Genomic DNA, 23,694 nt, shown 5'->3' on the forward strand with positions numbered 1-23,694 from the left:
CCTGTAAGCATGTCCTTGGGATATCCACAGAGATAGAACTTCCATATCCTACAAATGTGTCTGGATTCTCAATCTTTGTTCTTATCCCCTGGTCTCCTGGAGACTTTTGCTCCATGTTTTACTGTACTAATGTGAGGCTGTGGGGGTGTACTGGTGTTCTTGTTTCATGGTTTTTGTGTGTGTGTTTTCTGTCTGAAAGGCAATGCTGCCTTCTGAAAGGCAATGCTGCCTCCTGTGCTTTACCTTCTTTCTTCTACTCCTCCTCATTCAACAAAACAATCAAGACACACTACTGCCTAACCCCACCCTCCACCCCAAATTCCCCAAGCCAACCACACACATGTGTACACACACTGGAGGTGACTTATGCCTTACTATTTCTGAGCTTCTTGGTTTGGGAAAAATCCTTGCAGTGGATTTCTGCAGCACTGATTGCTGTTTGTGGCTCTTACAACTTTTTGGGTCAACTGACTTGCTCTTAAGTATAAGCTTTTCTAGCTGTAGCCAATAATGGATCCAGATACTAATTATAAGTGTAGTAGAATCTTGTGCTCTTCAAAAGAGCACACCAGAAATCCCGTAGGGCTTTTTTCTTACGCTCAGGTAGATCTCGTGAACCCAAAAATTAGACTAGGCTAAATGCCAAGCCTGTTTACTTGCTCTTTCTTAAAGTTCTTATCACTACTATGTTCTCTCAAAGTAGGGCTTGTCTCATAAGAGAACTGATCTTTTGCACCTTACTCCTGGATTCTGATCTCTTTTACTGAGATAAATTCAGAAGTGCTGTCAGATTTCCTCATGTCATTTGGGAGCTTTTCCTCTATGAAAACTGTATCCTCTCTCTGGCTTGCTATTAGCTTCATGATGCTGTGAACATATTAGGATTGATGAGGAAAAAATTAGTGGGAGAAATGCTTACATCTCCCAGGGAAAATTGTTCCTCCGTTTATTAGGCAGAATAGGAAATCTTTAGGAAGTGCAATTATCAAGGACTTCAGGTATAAGGTAAGATTAAAATCCCGTTAAAACAATTTTTAAATGAATAAATGCAAATGAATAGGTATTAAAGGTAAAACTTCCTATAGAACAATAGAAAAAAAAATCCCCCTTGGATTTCTATTTTTTTTAACTTCTTGGAGGACTAGAAGTGCAGGAGGACTTCCTGTAACCTAATAGGCAAAATCTTTTGCACTAAGGGCTTTTAAAGTAGTAGAGGTTTGGTTGGGGGGGGGGGGGGAAAAACCTGAGAAGGTTTTGAATGAAACATGACCTAGAAGTTTTCAGTATTAAAACTAAACTTTAAAAATAGGACCCTGGTTAGTGGAGTAGCTTCTGGCAGATTTGATAGAATTTTGTGCCCTTAAGGTAGGGATGTGAGGCGGCAGCTGCTAGGAAACTCTTGTGAAGCCACATGATTACACGCCTAAAAGTCTGTCTAGGAAATAGAAGACACTGTGCTTTTAAATTGGGTAGGCAGGCAGGCATGTGCATATGTATATTATTCTGCCCTGGTGGAAGGGCAAATACTTGAAATTATGCTAGAAACTTTCTCAAGAGTAGCAAATGATTCTGCAGTTGCAGAGACCCTTCCATTCATGTCTGCGGCTTCTTGCTAGAAGCCACAAAGTGGCTGTGAGTTTCTCTTCATTCCTATGTGTATTTTTAGAAATGAACTACTAGACCATAGATTAAGAAGAAACTTGTGCTCAGGATGTGTGTGGTGTAGAGAACATATTTTCATTATAGAGTAAGCATTAGGATAAAATAACTTCCAGCATTTTTTCACCAGCTATTACAAGGAAGTTTCTATGGAATCTATTTAGCACTTAAAAAAAAAAAAAAAAAGGGATGAGGAGTGAAGAAAAATAGATTGTATTTGAAGGATTGAAAAATAGCCAAGAAGTTCTCCAACAGGATGGCAGGAAAGATTGTATGGTGAAATAACTGTCTTTGATAGGAGGATGTTACTACCAGAACAGCTCTGGACACTTCTACTGTATTCAAGGAAACTTGATAGCCTCACAGATATTTGTCAGCAACAAGTGAAATGCTGAATCCTCTTGAGAACAGGCATTACAGTAGTATTATCAGATGAAATTTTGTAAAGGTGGTTCTGCCTCAGATTAAATTTTAGCTGGAAAGCTCATTCCTCTCTAGTGAAGAGTCTCAGGAGGAGCAGGAGGGGGAGGCAGGCATTTGGTTCTGTTTCCTCTCTTGATGCGTGTTCTTTGATTTTGCTCATTTTTAAAAGACACTTAGACTTGAAAACCAGAGGCATGCTCCATATAGAGGGAGAGGTTCTCTAAATGCTTTTAATAGGCCCAGGCCTATTCCTCCCTCACCCCAATGTCAGTTTTGAAGTTACCTGCTTAAAAATAACATGGCATTTGCCACTGCAGTAGTTGGCTTAAGAGAAATTACTCTCAATCTAACAAGCAATATCAGAAAACATAATTGTAACTAGAGGAACAGCTGCTACTTCTCTAAATACAGCAGTGATCAGTCACACGGACACTTCTGTGGTATGATTTCTGACCCTTCTGTAGACTTTTGAAACAATATAAATCCCTCTGCTGGTAGAGGGTGCAGGAAGGGCTTCAGGACTTTACTACAGAGTTGTTGTAGTTGATGCTGTGCAAGTCTGCAAGAAGCACCTAGGATTGACTAAAGCCTATAGCTAACTATAGCATGCCTTCTACGGGTCATAGAGCAGCTCCAAATCTTAGCTGTGACTACAAAGATTACTCTCTTAATGCAGGAATTAAATCTTCATGTAGATACTAGAGTTTCTTGTTTAGAGCTGTGTCAGGCAGAAAAAAATTCAGAAGTTTGCCCTGAATACATGCTGCTTAAGGGAGATTCAAAGACTCTTTTCTTTTTTCTTTTTTTTTTTTTTTCCCTTTAATTGCCTACTGTTGGCTGGCATGTAGAATAAAAGTTCTTATGAATCAGATTCTTCAAAACTTTCTTTTTGTGAAGTTTGCCTCATCTTCTCCCTCCTTCTGGGGGGGGAAAAAAAAAACCAGTTTCCTACCTATCTGCAGTTACATAACCCTTTTTCTTTTTATTATGACTGTAAAATGTCTTTGCCAACTACAAAAAATGCTTACATGGAAAAACCTTATTACAGCAAGATATTTTCAGTTATCTTAGCAGAATGTAGTGAGAGGTACAGAAAAGGGGAAAGAATAGTGAGTATCAGAGTTGGCTGATTGGTAGACTATCACCATGTGCTCCAAGGACCCACTTCTGGTCCATCACGTATGCCATCAGTGTTCTGGCTTACTGTTTGTAAAGCCAGAGGTAGTATCAATGTAAGAGCACTTACTTAAGGCCTTTTTCCCAACAGAAGTTAAAAGTATGACAGATACTGTTTAGCCACTTTAAAAATTATTTTTCCCTTTTTCCCCTAGTGGTGACATTAAGGACCTAAATATAGGCAGAGTGCCCACTACTTACAGGAGAAGTTTTATTTTCCAGTTCAGGCTTAGTTGTATCTTCTTCAGGGTCTGATTTCAACCTGACCTTGCTATTAAAGGGAACCAGTTATGGATAGGGTTGATCTCTTTGACACTCCATTTATAGCTGGGAAAATTCTGCATGCCAAAATTATGATGCAAGTTACTCTGAGAAACCAACTAAACATTCCCCAGATGTTTTACTCTGAAAAGCAGCACCTTTGCATGTACAGTGCATGCTCTATGCATGTGTTGACACTGTAAATGTAAAGCTCCTTCAAGGTAGCCATGGCCTTTGAAGTTGGCAGTGGAGGGATTTACCAGTATGTTTGTTTTAGTGCCTGAAGCCTGTGTTTTAGTTAGCTGTTACGAAAGTGCAAGACTGTCAGCTAAGGTCTTGTACTATACCTGAAGTTCCTAGATGGTACTGAAAAGATACTTGAAGTGTGAAATATACTTTACAGCTGTATTGTTCTTGGTCATAAATATGGTAACTGTATTGCCTTTTTGGTGACTGAATTAAGTTTCAGAATAAATTCAATGATGTATTGCAGATAGACTATGAAAAGCTCTTCTTAGAGCTGAAATGAGGTCTCTGTCCTAGACAGAATAACGCAGCAGACAAAGCATCTTAAATAGATTAAATGGGAAGGTAATACAATTGTTTTGTGGTGTCGTGGAATAAATTTGGGTCAACAGAAGCAAAAGCGTAGATATACATGGAATACAGCTATGGAATGGCTGAGGAGAGAGAAAAGAATGGGAATTTCATACATCCACTCATTTACTAGAGTAGTAAAATGGAATCACTGCCTTCTTATTCAAGTTACATTAATAGGCAACTGGAAAGGACAGGGACTAGACTGTTGCATTGAAACTGAAACACAGCAATGACAACTGAGGAGCATGACTCTAGAGCTTATTAATAATTGTATACAAGTTAGTTGCGACACTTTTCAACTACAGCTGAAATACTGGGCTAAAGTTGATAATGCTAAAGGTGGCTGGAAATGAGTATTAAGCTAAAAACTTGCCAGCTCTATGTATAGTATATGTGAACTCTTACTCTACTCAAGCTGCTTATGTGCTTCCAGCTTTTAGAGCAAGATGGGTATCCATATTGGGAAGACTGTCCATTTAAACATTTGCCAGCTATTCTTTGTATCAGAAGGATACTCAGCTGTAATCGGTGAGGGGTAAAACAGTGGTTTGATCTCCACTGGATTCTCTTTAAGCCATAAATTTTTTATCCTAAAAATAGTCCTTTGTGATACTGGTACGAATACAGTATGTTTTTTCTATAGTGGATCACTATGATAGTGTTGAGTAGTTAAAGACTAATAATGACTATCAAAGTCTGCCATAGCATGTTTAACTGTTTAGTACTTTGAATTTGCAAGAACACAGCAGTTAGAACATTTGTGGATGTAATCACGTTTCTGAATATGAATTTCAACTGTATCTGAACAGATGTGAGACAATTTTACATAACTGCATCTGTATTTACTGCATTTCATAATCATTTTTCTTCTTAGCTTTATCTTCAGGCCAGAATGAAAGGAGACTGGGCAAGACTTGTACGTCCTACTCTACAATTTGGTCTTGTTGCCACATCTATCTATGTGGGTCTTTCACGTGTTTCTGACTACAAACATCACTGGAGTGATGTTTTGACAGGACTCATTCAGGGAGCAGTGGTAGCTGTGCTCATTGTAAGTAATTCATTCAGTTTTTCAGAAATGTTGCTTTTTATAAACATACCTTAGACTTAAAGGCTCTGTTCAAAGGAAAGCATTCCTGTCTTCCTAAAGCTTTGAAAATTATTGTGGGGGCTGGGGGAAGGGGGAAACAAAACTCCTTGAACTGGGTTTAGCAGTAGTACTGTGCATACTGCAGCAGGATACCTGGCCAGTGATGAGATAAATGCTGTTGGACAACATGAAATTGTCCCTGCCCCAGAGCTGAATTCAGATAACTGAGATGGAAATGGCCAATTACAGAAACACCTGGGTGAGTAGCCTCTCTGTACCAACAAATTGTTTCTAGCCAAATTCTAAACCTCAGATATAACAGCGAGGGAGAGCTGTGTGTGAAGAAAGCAAGGCACAATAAGCTCTCAAGAGAAGCTAAGGATAAGGACAGCATGAAGGTGTCTGCCAGCTTCTGTAGTCTTAGCTGTTGGATTTCTTCTATCAGTCTGATGGGAAATTAAAACCCTTCACCATTTCTTGTGTAATTTTTTGTTTGGGTGTCAAAAGGGTGTTCACAGTAATTAGTGCATGACTCTTAGGATAGCCTCTTGGATGCATCAGTACTGCTAAGTAACAGGAAGCCAACTAAACTTGGAGCTGCATGCCTGGTTGACTTAGTGGCAGCTAAGTGGTTGTGCAAGCTGTCATCAGTGTGTGCCATAGATGACTTATGGAAGTGACAGATCAAGGAAGAAGGACTTCTGGTTCAGAGGCATGAACGAATTGAGGTCATATCCAAGACTTCCCCTCTTTGTTTTGCTGCAATCTCAATTCCCATCAGGAAGATTGCAGGGAATGAGAAATGGCAAGGCTTGAAGAAACAGACAGCTTCATTAGGAAGGGAAGTGTAATGAAGGATGTTGGCAATTCAAAGGATTTCTACAAGAGATGTTCAGTAGTGCAAGAATGAGGGGAAAGTGACATTGCAGTGAACAAAGAGATGAGTTGAAGGCTGAGGGAAGGCTTTTAAAAAAACAAAAAAAAAAACCCCACACTTGTCAGATCTGGAGTCTTACCTATGGATACAGAGAAGTGCTGTGAAAGCATACTGGAGAAGCAACTAGAAATAGAGCACTAGGTTGGGCTGAGTGAATTCTGCATTTAAGTAGAAGCTGAAACTGAGCTAATGCAACTGAAGGGACATGCAGGTTAATCAGCTCTCAGCATAGAATATGGCTTCTTCAGTCTCCTTAAAACTGTGTCCTGCAATTCCAAGGTCTGAAGTGGGAGGGGATGAGATGACACAGCAACATTGCTGTGAAAGAAGGGCTTATTTATTGCACTTCATGCATTGCTGTGCCCGGCATTTCTACTAATATGGGTCAGTGACATAGGATGGAAAGAGCTGCAGAAGCAGGGTAAAAATGTTGGAAAAAAGTGTGGTAAAAATGTTGAAAGCAATGCAGAAAAAGATAACGTAGGTAGAGCTGGGCTGGCAGCTGCAAGGGTGAGCTGTAAGGACACACTATCAGCCCACAGTGATGCTGTGGGACTTACTGAGGAGAAGAATCCAAACTTAGTTTAACTACCTGTAAAAGAAAGGCAAGCAGGAGTGACACGTGTGAGTAATGGTAACTGAACACTCGCACTCAGCTAAATGAATAGCTCTGGCTGCATTCTGTCCTGTTCTGTACAAATTCTGGAATAAATTTAACCATATATTCCAGGGGCATCTTGCCCTTTAATTTAAAGCCATTCAAACTCTTAACTATTGTAATAGAGTGGTGCCTGACAGTGACAAGGCAGTTGGAAGCAATAACACACAACCCTTGAATTCAGCTTAAACCACTGATGGCCATTAAGTGGTCACCTGGAAGCTGGAGGAAAAGGTGCTGGTGTGTGGTTTGTTGTGAGTGGTGGTGGTTTTTGGGGGGGGGATGGGGGAACTGATGCCATAGTTTTAGAACATTACTTTGATATGAGACTTCTTAGCAGTTTCAAATCTGTCTAGATCTTGTTGTATTAGTTTTGAGTATGGAATTTGTCTTTCTGTTCCTTCAAAAGCATTTGCCAGTCTTTTCTAGATTTAAAACTGCAGAAGCTAACACTAATTTGTTCACTTAGGTTGTGTATGTGTCTGACCTCTTCAAAGTGAGAGGATGTACGTTTCAACCAAAAGAAGATTCCCATACAACCCTACATGAGACACCAACAAACGGAAATCACTTTGGTAGCAATCATCAACCATGAAGAATGATACACCTCAACTCTCTTGCTCTCTGAAAGGAAAACAATTTCAAAAGTGTCTATGTAATATAAATAAATGCCTTTAAGGGACTGCTGCTGCTCTTGGATGCTCACTTTACCTGTATATAATAACATTTACCACCATTATGTATATCTAAACTTTACCTTTCTGTTGGTTCAAGCTCTTGCTTAAAAAAAAAAAAACACTATTCAAACTGTAAATTTTTATTAAAAACATGGTAACACTTATATTACATACTGCTGTTTGTACAGGCCTTGTTTAAGTGGTTGTGGTTTAAATACACACCATTAAAAACTAAATGTCTTGACTTGAGATGGAAGTAAGGTGCATAGCTGATGTCAACTGAACCCTGGCGTAGGGATTGATCCAGCAGAGTTTTTAGAAGATACCATCAGTTACAGGTAAAGGCTTGCAGCAAACACAATATCTCTCTTGATCTTCGTAATCCCTACCAGGAAAGAAAAACACATTAGTGTCCACCACCTAGAACAATCACTTCCATATGCTATAAACCACAGTTACAGGGAACTAATGTTTTTGTAATGGAGAAACAGCATTACAGCACTTGAACAGAAGTTTTTCTACATCTGCTTTCAGTCACAAACTTAGTCTATTTGTCAGTATGCAGCAGAGCAGCAGTATCTAAGTCAAACTTACCTGATACAGGTGTTACTTACAGAGGGAGCAAAATGTTAACTTAAGGGAAGAGGGTAACATTAGAATGATGATTCAAAAATGAGAAGTTGTCTGTCTTGACAATATACTTTTTTTGTATTTTGTGATTGAAATACCTACCCTCTGCAAACTTATTTTCCAACTCTGTGTTTCCAATGGCTTTTGCAGCTTGGCACATCTGTCGAAGCAATTCTTCTAGCCGTCTCATGCAACGAATTATGCTACCTGTATAGAGAGAGTGCATGATCAGTTGGTATACCCTGCTACACCAGGTCACTGTATTCTTCAGTTACTTAGGCCTGGTTCAGACAAGGCAATATTTCCTTTACCTTCTTGTCCAATGGTTTTCAGAATTTTTCTAGACGCTGAGTAGAACAGCCATATGCCTTAAACAAGTTCAGTCTAGATCAGTATTCTGCTTAACAATACCTTTCTCCACCAGGCATTTTTCTTGAAGCTAGCTCCATGTGGTTATCCTGTTCTTACTCTTTGCTAGTATTTTCACAGCCTCTATTATCTGCTCAGAGGAATTTCTATCTGTTCTGTAATTCCTAGTGGATTCCTTTCAAGTACTTGTCCAGACCTCCTCAAATGCATGGAGGCGTGAGAGATCTCCAAGCTTGCTGCTTCAAGAACCACCCTATGTTGGCCATCTGGACTTAGTTCCTTAGGGTTTTTTTTGACGGCTCTTAGTTCATTTGTTGGGAGAGGTAGTAAATAGTCCACCTTAGATATCTATCTGCTCTGTGCCATGCAGCCCAGTACAGTACCTGCTCAAGTCCTCCCCCTCATCCAAGCTGAAGAGCAACGCTGAAAGTAATTCTGTACCCGTTACCCTTGTTGCCTTGCTCCATGCATTTTCTAGTTATGATATGTTTTTGTTTTGAGATAAGGGCACCAGAATTGCACCTGGTATTCCAGGTAGATTAAACTACAGCTTTCACCAGCTATTGCTCTGCTACCTGGAAAAAAAAAAAACACCTTCAAGCAACTATAGTTTTACCTGTATGGGAAATAAGTTACAACTTTTGCTACCCTCCTGGTACACTGGTGTCCTGCTTACCTTTTCAAAGTCCAGTTTATAAAACTTCTGTAAAAATAGCTCTAAGAGTAATCCTAAAAGGAAGTCCTTAATAGTCTCGACTGACTGCTTACTGAAGTGCATACAAGGTCACTCGTGAAATATTTCCTACACTGTAATGCAATTCTCACTTTAGTTTCTATTAATTACATTTAAAAAGAGCTGCTTGAAAAATAATTTTTACCCATTCATCATCTTTTCCAACATGCTTCTCAGAGCAGCCCACCGCACCGTAGCAAGTGGCACACAATGAGCATAAGGCTTATGTTTTTATACTGGAATGTAAAGAGGATGCTGTTTGGGCATTTTGTCCAGCATCATCTCACAGCTGGCATTAAATAAATAAGTGCATGTGAAATAACTGTTCAAACACTAAAATACACATCTATGGTTTTTAAAAAAATAGGGTGAATTCCTGCTCTGGACACAGCATCATACCTGCAGAAATATACTGGCTATTCAAAGACCATTCTGTAGAGCTGCTGGGATGTTCTTATCCAATTAAAAAAAAGACAGACGTCTAAAACTAATATTCATATGGTACCACTCTCTTATGTGAGATTTCTACAGTAAGAATAATTTGTGAGGGGAGCTGTCTGTAAAGCCTAGGCTTTACAATGACATGGCATGCAATGACATGAGGTGAAAAAAAAACATATGGCCTTTATTGGACACAAAGCACAAACCCAGAACAAGTGAACCACGGGCAGCTCCCCTGAGCACAGCCACACACCGTGCTCTGGCAGGCCCGACTCACTTCTGCTAGTCTCTGTCTGAATGGCCAACTCTGAGACTCGTTCCAGTGGAAATTCCAGTGGAAACAGCTACGCTGCTTACAGATAACATAACTGGGGCTGTTGCAGGCATATTTTTTTGTGCATGAAAAACAATTGTAGGTTTGGGAATAAATGACCATTGTCTATACTTTCTTCCACAAAGCAGAACAGCCAGTCATTCTGGAACTGATTAACAGGGCACTTAGCTCAGTTTAGCCATTCTGCCCCACTGCTTTAAAAAGCTTCTCTCATTTCACAAATTTCTATTTAATAACAACTCACTTTCACTAGCCAATCAACACTGTTCCACATGAAAACAAAACCCAGCACCTACCACAAATACAAGCTTTTGCACTTTACTGCACCGTAAAGAGGTTTCAGACACTTCACTATCACCACTGATAATACAACAGAGCTCCATCTATTTTTAAAGCTTCCTCTATTGCTAGCAATGGTAGAGGCGTACCATCAAACTCTGGATGTCTGTCTAGAAAGTTCTGCTAGTGCCCGTTAGCCTCGAAAGCAGAACAGAACTGAACATCAGTCTCTCAGCCATGAGGAGCACAGTCTTTCAGAAGGCACTTTTAATCGGTTTGGGGGGTCATGAGAAGCTAGTTTAAAAAAAAAAAAAAAAAAGTCTGGTGGCTTTCAATGTATCCTCCAAAGGTTGGACAGTTTTCCCTGCCTGCTTGGTAACACTGATGCACAACAATGAAGTTGGGACTTCCTATAAAACAGCAAGTCATTACTGCTAATTTTACATTGCCCACAAGGCAAAAATATATGCCCTTCTAGGGCTTTCATAATCCACCACATGGTAACAAACACGACGTAAATTAACACAGGAAGCATTAATTTCTTAAATGAAAATTTGTACGTAGCATCAAAATTAAGGACACAATTCTTTTTTTAATTCTGTTTTTTTAATCTATTTGAAATCTTTAGGGCTATGTCAAACTGACGTGGAATTTCGTAACATTACACTGCAATTAAGGTGAGGGTAACTGCCACAAAATCTGCAGTGCTTTCCTTCCTTTTGGACAACGCACAGAAAATTAGCCTGTTCCAAAGTGAAGGGAAGAATCGCGCATCAACCCCTGCCACAAAAGCTGAGTATCTCAAAACAGGCCTGTAAGATTTAATTTTGAGGGAGCTAGCACTATTCCAACCAAGAGAAGGCATGCCAAAAAGACTAGCACAAAGCTGATAATTAGTCTTAACTAAAATATGGTAAATGGAAAATGTTACTGTCTGTGTGTATTCTGAACAATCAGAGAAAAACAGAAGCCAGCTACTGCTTCCCATTTTGCTTTCCCTCTACTCAAGATGCCTCTGCAGTAGATATAATTTCTTCTAACAGCATAAGTCACAGACATTCGTTTCACTAGGAGGAATCTGCTGAATGCAAAAATCAAAGAATCCTAGAAGTCCTGGTGGTCACAGGAAACCTGGTTTAGAAAGTTCCTGGGCCTATGCACTGGATTTTCCAAATGCATGAATTCCTTTGTTTTAAGGACTCACATCTGCAACTGTGTACAAACATGGAAAAAGCATTTGCGAGAGGCAATACAAGGCTGACAGCAATAACTTTAGTCATTACACACAAATTTGTAAAACTGGTGCACCCATCTTACCATCCTCACAACTCTTCTCTGGTAAAAGAACAAATTAGGTTTTTCATTCTACTCTAACCTTCAGGTGAATGTTTTGTCCTTTTAGGAAATACTTGGGCTGTAAGTCATCCTGCTTTTAAAATAATGAAAGGTCTTAAGTATCCGTTCTCAAGGGGCAGTTTGTAGTATTCCACCTTTATGAAACAAATTAACCCAGATGTCAGGTTAGATCTAGACTTTTCGAATGCATGTACTGCGCTGTTATATTGACCTGTTCAAAACACAGATTTGGTTAGCACCTCTCACTTCTGTCATCCTTTAGGCAGCAGGAGGAACTTTCAATCTACCAAGTAAATAAAACACTTAACTGTAATGAAAACAAGGTGCAAGAGTTGAACTTTTGTTAAATTGGGAAGTTTTTTTCAACATGGCATTTATGCCCTAACTAGCAAAGATAAGCATTACCACCTACTGCAGTACTTAGGATTTCTGAGTTCTATAGAAAGGCATAAAAATTTGGACACAACCCTTTTAAAAAGTCTTTTGTAAATTTTAAATCAACAGTGCAACTATTAAATTAGTGAACAAAGCTTTTCCCAGTTGGCTTCAGCCACAGAAGAAATTATGATCTATTATAAGGCTATTCAGAACTCAAAGATGACACCTTTGTATACGGCATGGAATCACCACTTCACACCTCCTAAAAAATATCTGATAGCAGTAACATACCTTCAAAGACATCAGTCATTTTGCAAATGTGAGCAAAGTTAGCTCCATTTGCCCACGTATATACAACATCCATTAGGTTGGGTCTGAAAGAATTTAAGTAATTTTCTTCATCAATTTCCAGTTTTGCTTCAGCTGACACCTTGGCAATTCTTTTAGCACATTCCTTTAAAATAAAATATTTTAAATTTATAATAAGCTTAAACAGATTAAATATTTAATCAACATAAAGGGTACTGCATTCCAGATCAGCTTTCTTTTTCTGTGCGAAATCCTTCAAAATCAGAAAGTAAGCCACTGTTTACATTATTAAGTCTGCCTGCCTGAACAATTTACAGTGTAATAAGCAGACTTATACAAAGTTCTTTAAAGGATGTTCTAAATTAGCATAAAGGTTTATTGCAAACAAAATAACCCACTATTAAAAACCACGTTCAGTCGGTGCCAGCCAAACTCACTAATAACTGAAAATCAGGTCTTCATCCTGCACTCATTATACGAATGCTTTATTCATGTTACCATTAACAGTGAGTTTGGTAAGGTTTCTATTGCACAGATTACCTGCATTTGACGAAGTGGTCCTGCCAACTGTTCTGTCAATTTGGGCATTTCACTGGACTGAAATAGAAAATATGAAATAATCTCATCTGGACTCCCATATATTTGCTCTGAACCAAATTAGATGCAAAAAGAAAAGTTATAACACGTGCTAGTGCCATCCTAAACAACTGAAATGACTTCTCAAACCTGGTATCAAATACCCTAAAACTTACTGGGTTCCCTGAAAACAAGAACACTCATTTCTCAAACCAAAACAGCAGCAGAAGTCAAATCTTTTCACACAGTGTCCCAACAGTAAGAAAAAAGAAAAAAAAAAAAAAGAAACAGCATCTGCTTTCTGAACGATACCAAAATTCACTCTAGCTTTGAACTGCCAAAATTAGAAGGAAATCGCTCACCTGCTACTTTAGCTGTGTTACAAAAAGCAGGGTTTTTAATAGAATAACTTAAACATAAATTGTTATAAAAGAAAAGCTGGCTATGCAAGTACAGCAACATGTTTATGTCCTACTTGTGTAGACTAAGTACTACTGTTGAGCGAACCACAATATTTTATTCACCCATTTAATTTTCTGTTGCTTATGAACAATGGCTTACATATGCATCCCTTCCATTAACCAAGGACAAGGTATTAGCATCTGCTACTTTCCATCTTTTGAATCAACTTGAGTGATGCATCCTGCTAGCCATCTGCAGTGATACTTTATTTTACGTTTTTTGTGTTTTCCTGAAGCTACTACTTTCATTATAGCTTGCAAGTGGGGAAAAAAAAATGCACCAGAAGTAAATGCCAATATTTTTGCTTTTCATAATATACACTCTGGTTTTAACGGCTTTTTTGATATCAATTCTATGTGATCTTGCTACTTGCATTCAACAGATCTGAATAATATAGCATGAGCGTGTCTCAGAATTAAAAATGCCCTCACCACCACAGAGTAAGGAGCAAACATTGTTAAGCTTCTCCTTTGAAATCATCATTCTCCCTTTTGATTTCTAAGGATATTTGCGTGCAGATGCGTGTGTACATACGTACGTACAAGCACGTGTGCTGAGAAGCTTTGTTACTATTGTTTCATTTCACGAGAAGGAAACAGCTATAGACTCATCACAAGTCCTGCAATTTTTACTCAACCTTCAGCATGTTAGTCGTGAAGGAATACACGGTAGCACTAAAGTGGCAATACTTTTGATTGGTTCAAAGGGAGTTAATGTCAGAAGCACCTCAGGAAAGGACAAAAATGCAATGGCTTGTACTGTTACGATCAGTCTGGAAAAGAATTTAAAGCACCGTCAAGCGCTAGAATTCATAAATTCAAGAAGTAACTCACGTTCTCTTGAAACACGAAACAGCTTAGTAGTGCAGTTGCCTGTTCCGCAGATAAGTCATTGAAGAGACCGTTAAACATCATTTCTGTCAGGAGTAGTTCATCAGCACTGAAACAGAAAGAGAAGAAAGCTTAGAGAAAAGTCTTAAATGTTTTTAATGAACTATTATCAATCTGCTTGTGAAGCAACTGCATATATGCAAGAAATAACAGCTCCTTAATTTTACTTCCTGGTACACCAAATACTAACTTTTTGAGGGGGATGCCAAGGGAGAAGAAAATAAGAAGGTCTGTTAAAATAAAAGCTCTTTAGGCCTTAGTGAACTACAAAGAATCTGTCCTCATAATTCATAAGAGGTTATTAATAATAGTTTGCTTTAGTCAGTTTTTAACAGACAGGGCATCGAGAGACTGACAACCAGAGACAAGACTTAGGCAGCTTATGAAAAGGACTCAAATTCATACTGTCGCTGCTCAAAAAAAGAGATTCAACAGGACATTTTCAAGATACAGAGAAGAGGAACAAAATTGCTTTAATTTACTTATAAAACAAAGACATAATCATGAGTTATAAAAGGAAATGCACAATGCTAATATAAAATCCAAGCTTATTAGTTGGCTAGAGTGTCAAATTGTTAATACAATTGCATTTTCATTTCTGGAGTTTATCAGAAAAATGCACAGGATGGGAAAAAAATGTATACTTTTTACAAAGAAAACTAACTCATCAACTAACAATTCTAGAAGGACAGGAGTTTAATAAGTTTATGATTCAGCTCCCATTTACTATTAAATTCTGCAGGGAGAAAAGGTTATTAGGCAACCCTGAAGAGTCAGAACAAATACAGATACTTTTTTTCAGAGCATCTATAAGACAAGCACTATAGCAGTTATTGCAGCTTTTAAAAATACACATTTCTACTGAAGCCTGAGTTATATTCTGAAGTATTGAAGTCTGATTCATGAGTTTCCATAGAATCTTTAGGATGTGTTTTAATATATACGTACCTGGTAAACGTATTACAGTGAAATGCATCACCTCCATAGGTTTGTTCCAACAGCCGTGTGGAATCGGTTAAGCTCTATTCTACACCTGTCAGCGATTTGGTAATTGCCGACAATCACTGTTACACCCATGTTTGTGTGAGTGAGTCTGCTCTAAAAAAATACTGGGAAGTAGAACCATAGAAACTGAGTCCCAGTCTCTCACGTAACGTGTAATACTAAATGAAAACACTTATTGCTGCCTAAGCTGTTGGCTACTAAAAATAGCCATTGTTCTGGCATTTTAATATCCCGATTTTACTGTTAGTTTTAATTTCTATTGTACTTTGTCCTTAGGGTACTTTCTTTACTGCTTTAATCAGTATATTCCCTTTCTGACACAGATCACGTCGTCTCAGAAGAACCTTTCTTCTACTGGTCTCAGAACGTTAAAACATAAACGTGACACGTTAATTCCATCGCGGACAGCAAAATGTGTACGCATGACAACAATCACTTTGCACAGAAACCAATTACCTGCTGATTTCACAAGCAACCCGCCCTTTCATTTCAATAACATCTGAAGATGTGGCAAACCCCAATCGTCGCAAAACACGCTTGCGGCACTTGAGTTCATCCATTTGTAAGACAGTTTTGGCTTTTTTCAGTTCTCGCTTTGCTGCTTTAATATCCATAGCAATCTGTGGGAGTCAAAAGGAGAGAAATTAAATATCGCTGGCTTAACAGATGTGACTGTGCCTACTATTTTAAAGACTAATACACATAAAGCCTCGGACTGACTCATTTAAATTTGTTAAGCAGAAGTTTAAAAAAAAAAAAACAAACAAAGAAAAGCGTCAGCTCCATTTACCCCTAGGGAACTTTGGCAAGTCTGGGAAGTTATGCTATTTATCCAGGAAAAAAAAATGATACAGGAAATCCTCGGTTGAGAACTGAGCACTCATTTTCTGAGACCCATACTATGCCTGAGCTACCCAACTATCCAATCAAATATTAACCAAATGTATTATTTTCTGCCATCAGAGTTTTTCCAGTCTCGTACAGTTTATCACGATCACTGTCAACATCCTGGCATATAATTGGTGGCTTAATCCTAATGCTTTATTTTTCCTATTTAGGCTAAGCATTTCAGTCCACGTGGTAATCTGATAGTCGCTGACATAGTTTAACTTCTCTATTGGATTTTTATATTAAGCTTTAACACGTAGCACCACTTCTCTGTATCACCTTGCCTCTGTGCTTAGACCACTAAATTCTTCTGATAAGCCCCTTACCACTCTGCTGTTTCAGCAAAGATAAGCTTAACAGAACATGGTGGCATGTAGCTTCTGTGGAGACATACCAAACACAAAAATCCAATCGGCATTATTTCAGGTATTTTTACAGCTATTTTTATGACGTTTCTACAATATAAACCAATCAACTCTCCATTAGTCAAGGCAATAACAGTGAAGGGTGGCCTTAAAGAAGGAAAAACCCACACAATGCAGGCATATTGCAGAACGTGGCCACAGAGTCCCAAAGCGGCTCAAAGAAAAGACCGCCCAGGTCCAACGTGGCCAGAGCAAAGCAAGGCTTAACTTGCTCAGCTGGAATCAAGCTGAATCCTACAGAGCCACTCAACTATTTCTACACTCACGCGCATCAAGTTATGATCTTGAATGAAGCACAAAATAGGCAGAACCAGTTCAGGCCCAATCTGCCTGCAGGTGAGCGGAATGAAGAAGGGCAGGCTGCACAGGACAGGCACCCCTGCAGAAGTTTGCTTGGTCCAGCACATCTTACTGCATGCAACTTTGTGCTGCCCATGCCAGAACCGCCTCAATTCTGCCAAAAGACTGCCAGAGAATTTTTTTTCTAGGCAACATAGAAACATGACAGCTGGTTTCTGCCTTGCAGGGTACAATTCTATACAAAATAAGCATACTGCTTCCAGGCTGAGAGTCAGCTCAGGAAGCAGCAGCACTATGATTTGTATGGTACTCTCCCCAGGCTAGTAAGTCCCATCAATACAGCCTAGCTCTGCACAAACATATTAAAAATGATCAGTTTCAAATATCCATGAGCATTTTATCCACACTGTATTGTGCCATGCTTATTCAGTGACCAAGGACTCCAGGGGCGCTGGAGTTTATCTTCTGCTCTCCAATGACTTTTTCTGAAGAGTTATCTTACCAGATTTACCTCCCATCTTTATCACATCTCTCAGCCAATCAAGTGCACACCACTGAGTCAGCCAGTTTGTTAGAGAGATTCCACAATGTTGCTGTTTTTAAAGAGGAGTAAAATTGGGCTTTGCAAATAAAAAGAAAAGCAGGTAAGAAGGTAACTATTACCAGTTCTCTCTTCAGCTAAATATAGACGCTGGGTTTTGGGTTTTTTTTTTCTTTACCTGTGCTTTTCTTTCACAAAGTTTGTATACAGTTTCCAAATTGGGATCATTGTGGAGAGGATGTGAATACATCCTATGCTCAAATGCCTCTACTTTTTGGATGACTTTTTTCAGTCCTTGATCTTTGATGCCCATGTCATCAATAGGGTCTAGTAATGGAACTCCATCAGGAAATCGCTTCTGTACTTCCTAAAAGAAGGAAAAAAAAAAAAGAAATATATTTTGTAACATTAACAAAAGCAAAATAAAATACACTTTCACAAATCAGCTGGCACAATTATAGGGACATACAAAGCAGTACTCTAAGTTTGGTATGTAAGATTTCAGCAGTTTAAAAAAAAAATCATTTTAAAGTGACTGCTTACAAAGAGAAACATTTAACACACATCCATGGTTGCCAATCCCTTTTAAGAATCCTGATGATGTGACACAAACATTTGATACATTTTCTTTAGAACTAGTGGTCTTGTGTTCAAGCGTATCTCACTTATCAGAGTAGACAGTTTTTAAATCCTAGTGAAACTTACTTGTATAGATTTTAACACACTTTGCCTGTTGTCAATAGGCCTCAGGTCTTTTGGTATGTAAAGTCGGACACTGCTGATAGCTGAGAGGAGATGCACCAGAACAGGAACAACCTATCAAAAATAGTGCAGTAACTGATAAATCAGTATTATTATTACTGTTTCACTGTAAAGCTTTTTTTTTTTCCCCCAATTCATACAATTGTTAGCAGTAAATAAGTTGGGAGATTGAGCTTTAAAATAAAATCAGAAAGAAGAATGAGGGGGAGAGCTTCTGTTCTCTCAGGTTTTCTTTACACCTGGTTTTATTACAAAGAAAAAGAAAAACTGAATAAACAAGAACACGGTGATGGATAAAGGAGTATCAGGAAGCAGGAAGATGTGGGTGATGAGAAGCAGCTAGAAGAGTAATCAGTAATCATTTCATTTGAGTAATCAAATGGGAAAATTCTCTATTCACTTAAATTTGGAGAGAGACTGTAAGTGGAAAAACATTTCAGTTTTTTCTATTGTTTGTAATCCAATGTAGTAAGAGGCAGGTGTATCTCAGTGAACACGCACCCTCTCTGGAGATGTACATCAATTGAGCCTGTGCTTAAACATAGTCCTTAATCGTATTCCATTGAAATACACTGAACAAAGCACTGAATAACACTACTTCAGGAATACGGAGGGAGACTCCATGTGTGTATTTAGCTTTTAAAAAGATGATTTCTAATCACTTTTGACAGTTTCTTTCTTGCTTGCCTGTTTCCTATTGGAATACCTCTTAGGATCCAAAAACGGATAAATTATTGTCAGAAACATAACTAGAAACGTTAACAATAGAGAACATCAAACGAGCAAATACATATTCATTAACATCAAAACAACTGAGACACCATGAAGAATAAGCACTGTATCTCAAGCTTATAGCAGTATTAGTGGAAAACCATCTGGACAAATTGAATAACTATTTCTGATCTAAAAATTACAATGGTTAGTCTTGACATAGGGTTCCAAATTGAAATCTTCAAGCAATGCAGATGTCTTCACTAAAAATTTCCATTTCATTTTAGAATGAAACAGACTGGCAAAACTGAAGGGGTCTGAATGGGCCGGAGGAGGGGGAAAAAAAAAAACACAGAAAAGACGGAGGTTCCCAGAGAAGAGAATACATTCAAAAGAAAGTTAGTATCTGCCAAACAGTCCTGTGAAAATTTAGTACTTAAAAATTATCAACCTTCTAACTAAATTCTCAAATTTAATAGAAGAGATGCACATTACCTAAAATTTTCTGCACAAGTATCTTATAGAAAATAGCTTGTAGACGCTTGTTCATCCACAGAACTACATGCAGGTCGCTTTTATAATAGTGGCTACGTTCACATAGCCACTATTGTCTTTCATCTACTGGTCTGAAATATTTGATAAGACAGTAACCAAGTTTCAAAGCACTTTGATGTGGTAACAAATATATAGGAAGTATTTTGTTCACAGTTGAAACACCGTTTCTTTGAGGTGAAACCAGCAACAGCTCAGGAGTTAGGTATATAACTTCTTTCTCCTATTTAACATATCTCTTTTACCACAGTTTGCAAATGCTTTGGAAATAGCCTCTTTTAGAACATATATAGGCAATTATTGAGAATAAACATTTATAACCAACCTGCATCTCTCCCTTCTCCTCAGGTCTGGCTGGCTTTGCAGCCTCGGTAGCAGAATTTTTCAAACTCTCTTTGCTGCAGTGCAGTAGCACTTCAACTACATATAACGGGTCCAATTCACCAGAATTAGGCTGTTGAGGGCACAGAGAAACAGGTCCATACCAGTTACTTTAAAATATGAGTGAGAATGGAAAGAAAAGCACGACTTTATTCAATAGTAAAGGTATAAAATGAGCTACTGGTCTTCACAGTGTGTCAGCTCAGTGATTCAGTATATTTTTAAATCTACTGAATCATAACAGTACTGACTGAAAGGTCCCTCATGCAGAAAAACGAACACTAAAAAACTATGCCTCTGCCTTTTTTTCTACATGTAGCTCCTCCCAAGCAACAAGCAAGCCAGCATCTTTTGTAACCTTAATGCAAAATATTTGTCTGCTGCTAGCAGCACTGAACTTGGGTATGTTTTTTTCATCAAAAATACAGGTCTGTTTCATGTGCAGGTTTAGAAGTCTGTCCCCCCCCCCAATAAAAATCACAGAAAAATCTTTCAAGAATAGCAGTTTTCATCTGCAGCAAGCAGGAACTGACGTCTCGCAGGCCAAGTCTTTATACACCCCAAGCCTTGTTAACATCTGTCTTTTATTTAAAAAAATACAAACACGAAGATATGGTGGTTAAAGGTTACTGTAATCAGTCATAACCTTTACGATACATTGCCTTAAAAAAACGTGACATAAGTGATTTGACTGGATCAATGTGCACTGATGTTGTTCAATGTACTCTACTATAAGCAAATATTTTTATGACTACTAATAGAACTGAATGATAGGCCTAAAACAGAAGTCAGACATCATCTTTGATAATATTATGTGCAAGCTTCTTCCCCTCCCAAATACAAAGGGAGAGAACAGTCTTTTGCAAAATCCTATGTTAACAAAGTTCAGTTTTATTGGGCAAGATTTTCATTGCAAATCTACAACATATGATTTGCTTTCCGTGCACGCGAAGCAGGATCGAGCCAGCTAACATTTCTAAGAGATTCTCAGAAGTAGTATGTGAAACTCATTTGTCTAAAGTAAACTAAATAAACAAACAAAACAGGGTTAGCCTGTTCTACAAGCTAAATCATTTCTTCAAGAAATTTAATTACTTGCTGGGGAAGAAACTGTTCCTCTGACTTCTGTCCTACATTTACAGGAAGGAGTCACAGCAGCCATGTACGAGACCCACAGTCTGCTGTTACTACCATCTGAATTAGCGTTTGAAAATAATATACACATATAACAAAAGAGTATCCAGTCAAAGCTCTGGAAAGGCTTACTTGAAAGAAGAGACTAAACTAACAACCTCAAATATATGTTACGGCAAGTGGTAAAATTGGAGATGTCTAGGAAATTATGAAGGGGAAAAAAACATTTCTATTATAAGTAATTGCATTATATGCCTACGTATAAAGGAGAAGCATAAATGTCACTAGCATTTATTAATAATATTACTCAGTGTAAGCTTAGGCAAACCAATGGCCTTTAGATAATACTGACCAGGCATTATTTAATCTAGAACTGCTTTTTGAATGTATACCGTTCTCTTCAGTGGGTTTCCTTTTCTATAACTACAGTTTTTAGGTACTAAAAACTTGAATAGGAACAGCCAGGTTTTTATATGTACACTAAAAGGAGCCTAGAACATGCTATGAAAACTTGTTAGTCACAGAGCTCTGTAACAGGAAGTTTGAATGAGTCTTTGCTTCACGCTGCATCAATACATATGCTTCAAGGATAAAATTCTGCCCCCTAAGGCAGAATATTCGAAGGATTTTAGCATTTGCCTCGAAACATCTGTTACTTCATACGCCTGGAAACAAAATAAGATTAGATAGCTGATCATATGTGCAAAATCAAGAAACATGGCACAGATTAGAAATTCAGATTCCCAGATAAATAACTTAATGCCTTTCTGAAAACTCAAACACCATGACATAGCACTCTAAAAATGATGTCTATGGGGTAAACATTACAAACACTGTAAGTAAACACTAACAGAAGAACATATAGATATGTAAGTACATAAATGTAGGTGTTTCATTTATAAACATTATGAATATAATCATTTAAAACAAGGAGAGTGAAATCGCAGCATCTCAAATTTTAATATCAGTAACTGTTTAAAATTTGAAATTCATTCAATTTGATGTCGAGAATCAGGCACCAGATGAATGTAAGCTATAACCAGCACAACAATAAAACTAGTGCATGGTAGACACAATGCAGTGGAAGTATAATTTCTTACTCAAAAGTATTTTTCAATTTTTATGAATTCCAATGCAAAGAGTTAATTTGCTGCCTACTATACTGTACAACATATGGCAAGCATCATTGCTTTAAATAAACCCTTCTACATACTGTAATCCAGAATAAAGTATCATTTGCATTTGCAATTTTGTGGAACGCTGCATTTTGAAATTATGCTAGAAAAACATTTAGTGTAATTAACAGTGAACATAAACAACAGTGACTCACACTCCTGCTTTTTCAAATTGCAGTAAACAAAGAGAATAAATGAGTGGAATGTTAAACATATTGTGACCCTAAATCTCAATCTTAAGTATATGCATTCCTAACTAGAAAAAGGACTGTGTTAGAAACTACGATACAGGGAAGAAAAATTTACTAATAAAGGAAAACTAATAATATAGATTGAATCCATCACCATTTGTGAGAACAAATCCAAACAGTCACAGCCTAGCCCTTAAAACGCAAGTGAACGAAGGTATAATAGTGATACATTTTCTAATACTCACTAGATATATTACTACACTAGGCACTAGTGGGGAAAACCATCTATATCCCAGGACAAAGATGCATGAATAGCCTCATCAAAATAAGAAAAAAAAACCCAGCTGCTTTTAGAGGTTGTTTTGTCTCTGCTCATAGAAACCAGGTTTGCCATACCGATCTTAAAAGTTACATAGTTTTAAGTATATTCCATAATTTTCAGCACCTATTGTCATTCTTTCCATAGAACTCGGAAGGAAAAATTCAAGCCAGCTGCTAGAATGACTTAACTAAAAAAAGTACCGCTGGAGCCAGAACTATCTCCTTCAGAATGGACCATAATTTCAAAGCAAACATTCACATCTAAAAGCTTTATACAACATTGAGATGGGCCAAATAGGGGAGGTAAAAATATGTATGGCTGAAATGTGACACAGATAGAAGAAATGCTTCCAGTGACACAGAAGTTGGCAATTTTACTGAAAAGGTGAGGGTGAGGGGGAAATCTGTTTTAGTGCTCAAGTGGTTCTATAAAAAAAGCAGTCCAGAAGCAACATTTTAAGCAACAGTAGTTACAGGCAATTCCAGCACAGTCTTCCAGCTTAAAAAGAAAGAAACATAACTTTCAAAAGGAGGACTGAGAAAAAAAACAAAAAACCTCTTTTAATACGTTCTGCATGCACACATTTCTCTCATTTCCTCTTTAATGAATATACATTAGGGAAGCACCAAAAGGTGCCATAATGTAAAAGCGCTACGGGAACTTGACAAAGAGATAACTTCTCATTTAGACCTCATAATTAACCTCAGTGCTCTACTGCCAAAATTACAGCAAAAACGCCACCACAGAAAAATATACTTTAAACTTAATTTTTAATTCAGCCAGCAGAGTAGCCTGTCAAAATCTTTCTGAAAGGGCAACTAAAACATGATCTCTAGAGTTATGCAGAGACCGAGTACAAGAATGGATTTTATGAAGGGAAACCAAACCTGACTTCCACTGCTCCACAGATGTATCATGGGGCGCTGCACTCAGTATTTTCTTCCATGTTTCCCTGAAACCATTTTATTCTTTTGTTCTCTTTGTATTTTACCTTTCCAATCCTCAACTCCCCAGCAACATTTCAGAGGACAAGTAATGCCATGTCTCAGGTAACAGCTAGGACTTGAGA

General features: G+C 38.0%; 2 protein-coding genes across 4 annotated transcripts in view; one reads left to right on the forward strand and one right to left on the reverse strand.

Annotated features, from left to right (window-relative positions):
• The window catches only part of LOC138064122 (phospholipid phosphatase 1-like), a 73,598-nt gene extending 65,124 nt beyond the window's left edge, over positions 1-8,474 (forward strand). For all 3 annotated transcript variants that reach the window (XM_068925248.1, XM_068925249.1, XM_068925247.1), the window contains exons 5-6: positions 4,994-5,170; positions 7,274-8,474. In XM_068925248.1, the coding sequence (XP_068781349.1) occupies positions 4,994-5,170; positions 7,274-7,399 (303 nt within the window). In that variant the 3' untranslated portion in view covers positions 7,400-8,474. The remainder of the gene's footprint in view (positions 1-4,993; positions 5,171-7,273) is intronic.
• LOC138064121 (exosome RNA helicase MTR4) overlaps positions 7,606-23,694 on the reverse strand; it is a 51,015-nt gene continuing 34,926 nt past the window's right edge. Inside the window, exons 19-27 of the mRNA XM_068925246.1 lie at positions 19,748-19,876; positions 18,103-18,213; positions 17,576-17,764; positions 15,700-15,863; positions 14,182-14,287; positions 12,851-12,907; positions 12,293-12,455; positions 8,214-8,318; positions 7,606-7,866 (exon numbers count right to left, since the gene is read on the reverse strand). Of these exons, the coding sequence (XP_068781347.1) occupies positions 7,814-7,866; positions 8,214-8,318; positions 12,293-12,455; positions 12,851-12,907; positions 14,182-14,287; positions 15,700-15,863; positions 17,576-17,764; positions 18,103-18,213; positions 19,748-19,876 (1,077 nt within the window). The 3' untranslated portion in view covers positions 7,606-7,813. The remainder of the gene's footprint in view (positions 7,867-8,213; positions 8,319-12,292; positions 12,456-12,850; positions 12,908-14,181; positions 14,288-15,699; positions 15,864-17,575; positions 17,765-18,102; positions 18,214-19,747; positions 19,877-23,694) is intronic.

The sequence above is a fragment of the Struthio camelus genome, chromosome W, assembly GCF_040807025.1.
Source record: "Struthio camelus isolate bStrCam1 chromosome W, bStrCam1.hap1, whole genome shotgun sequence".
Lineage (NCBI taxonomy): Eukaryota > Metazoa > Chordata > Aves > Struthioniformes > Struthionidae > Struthio > Struthio camelus.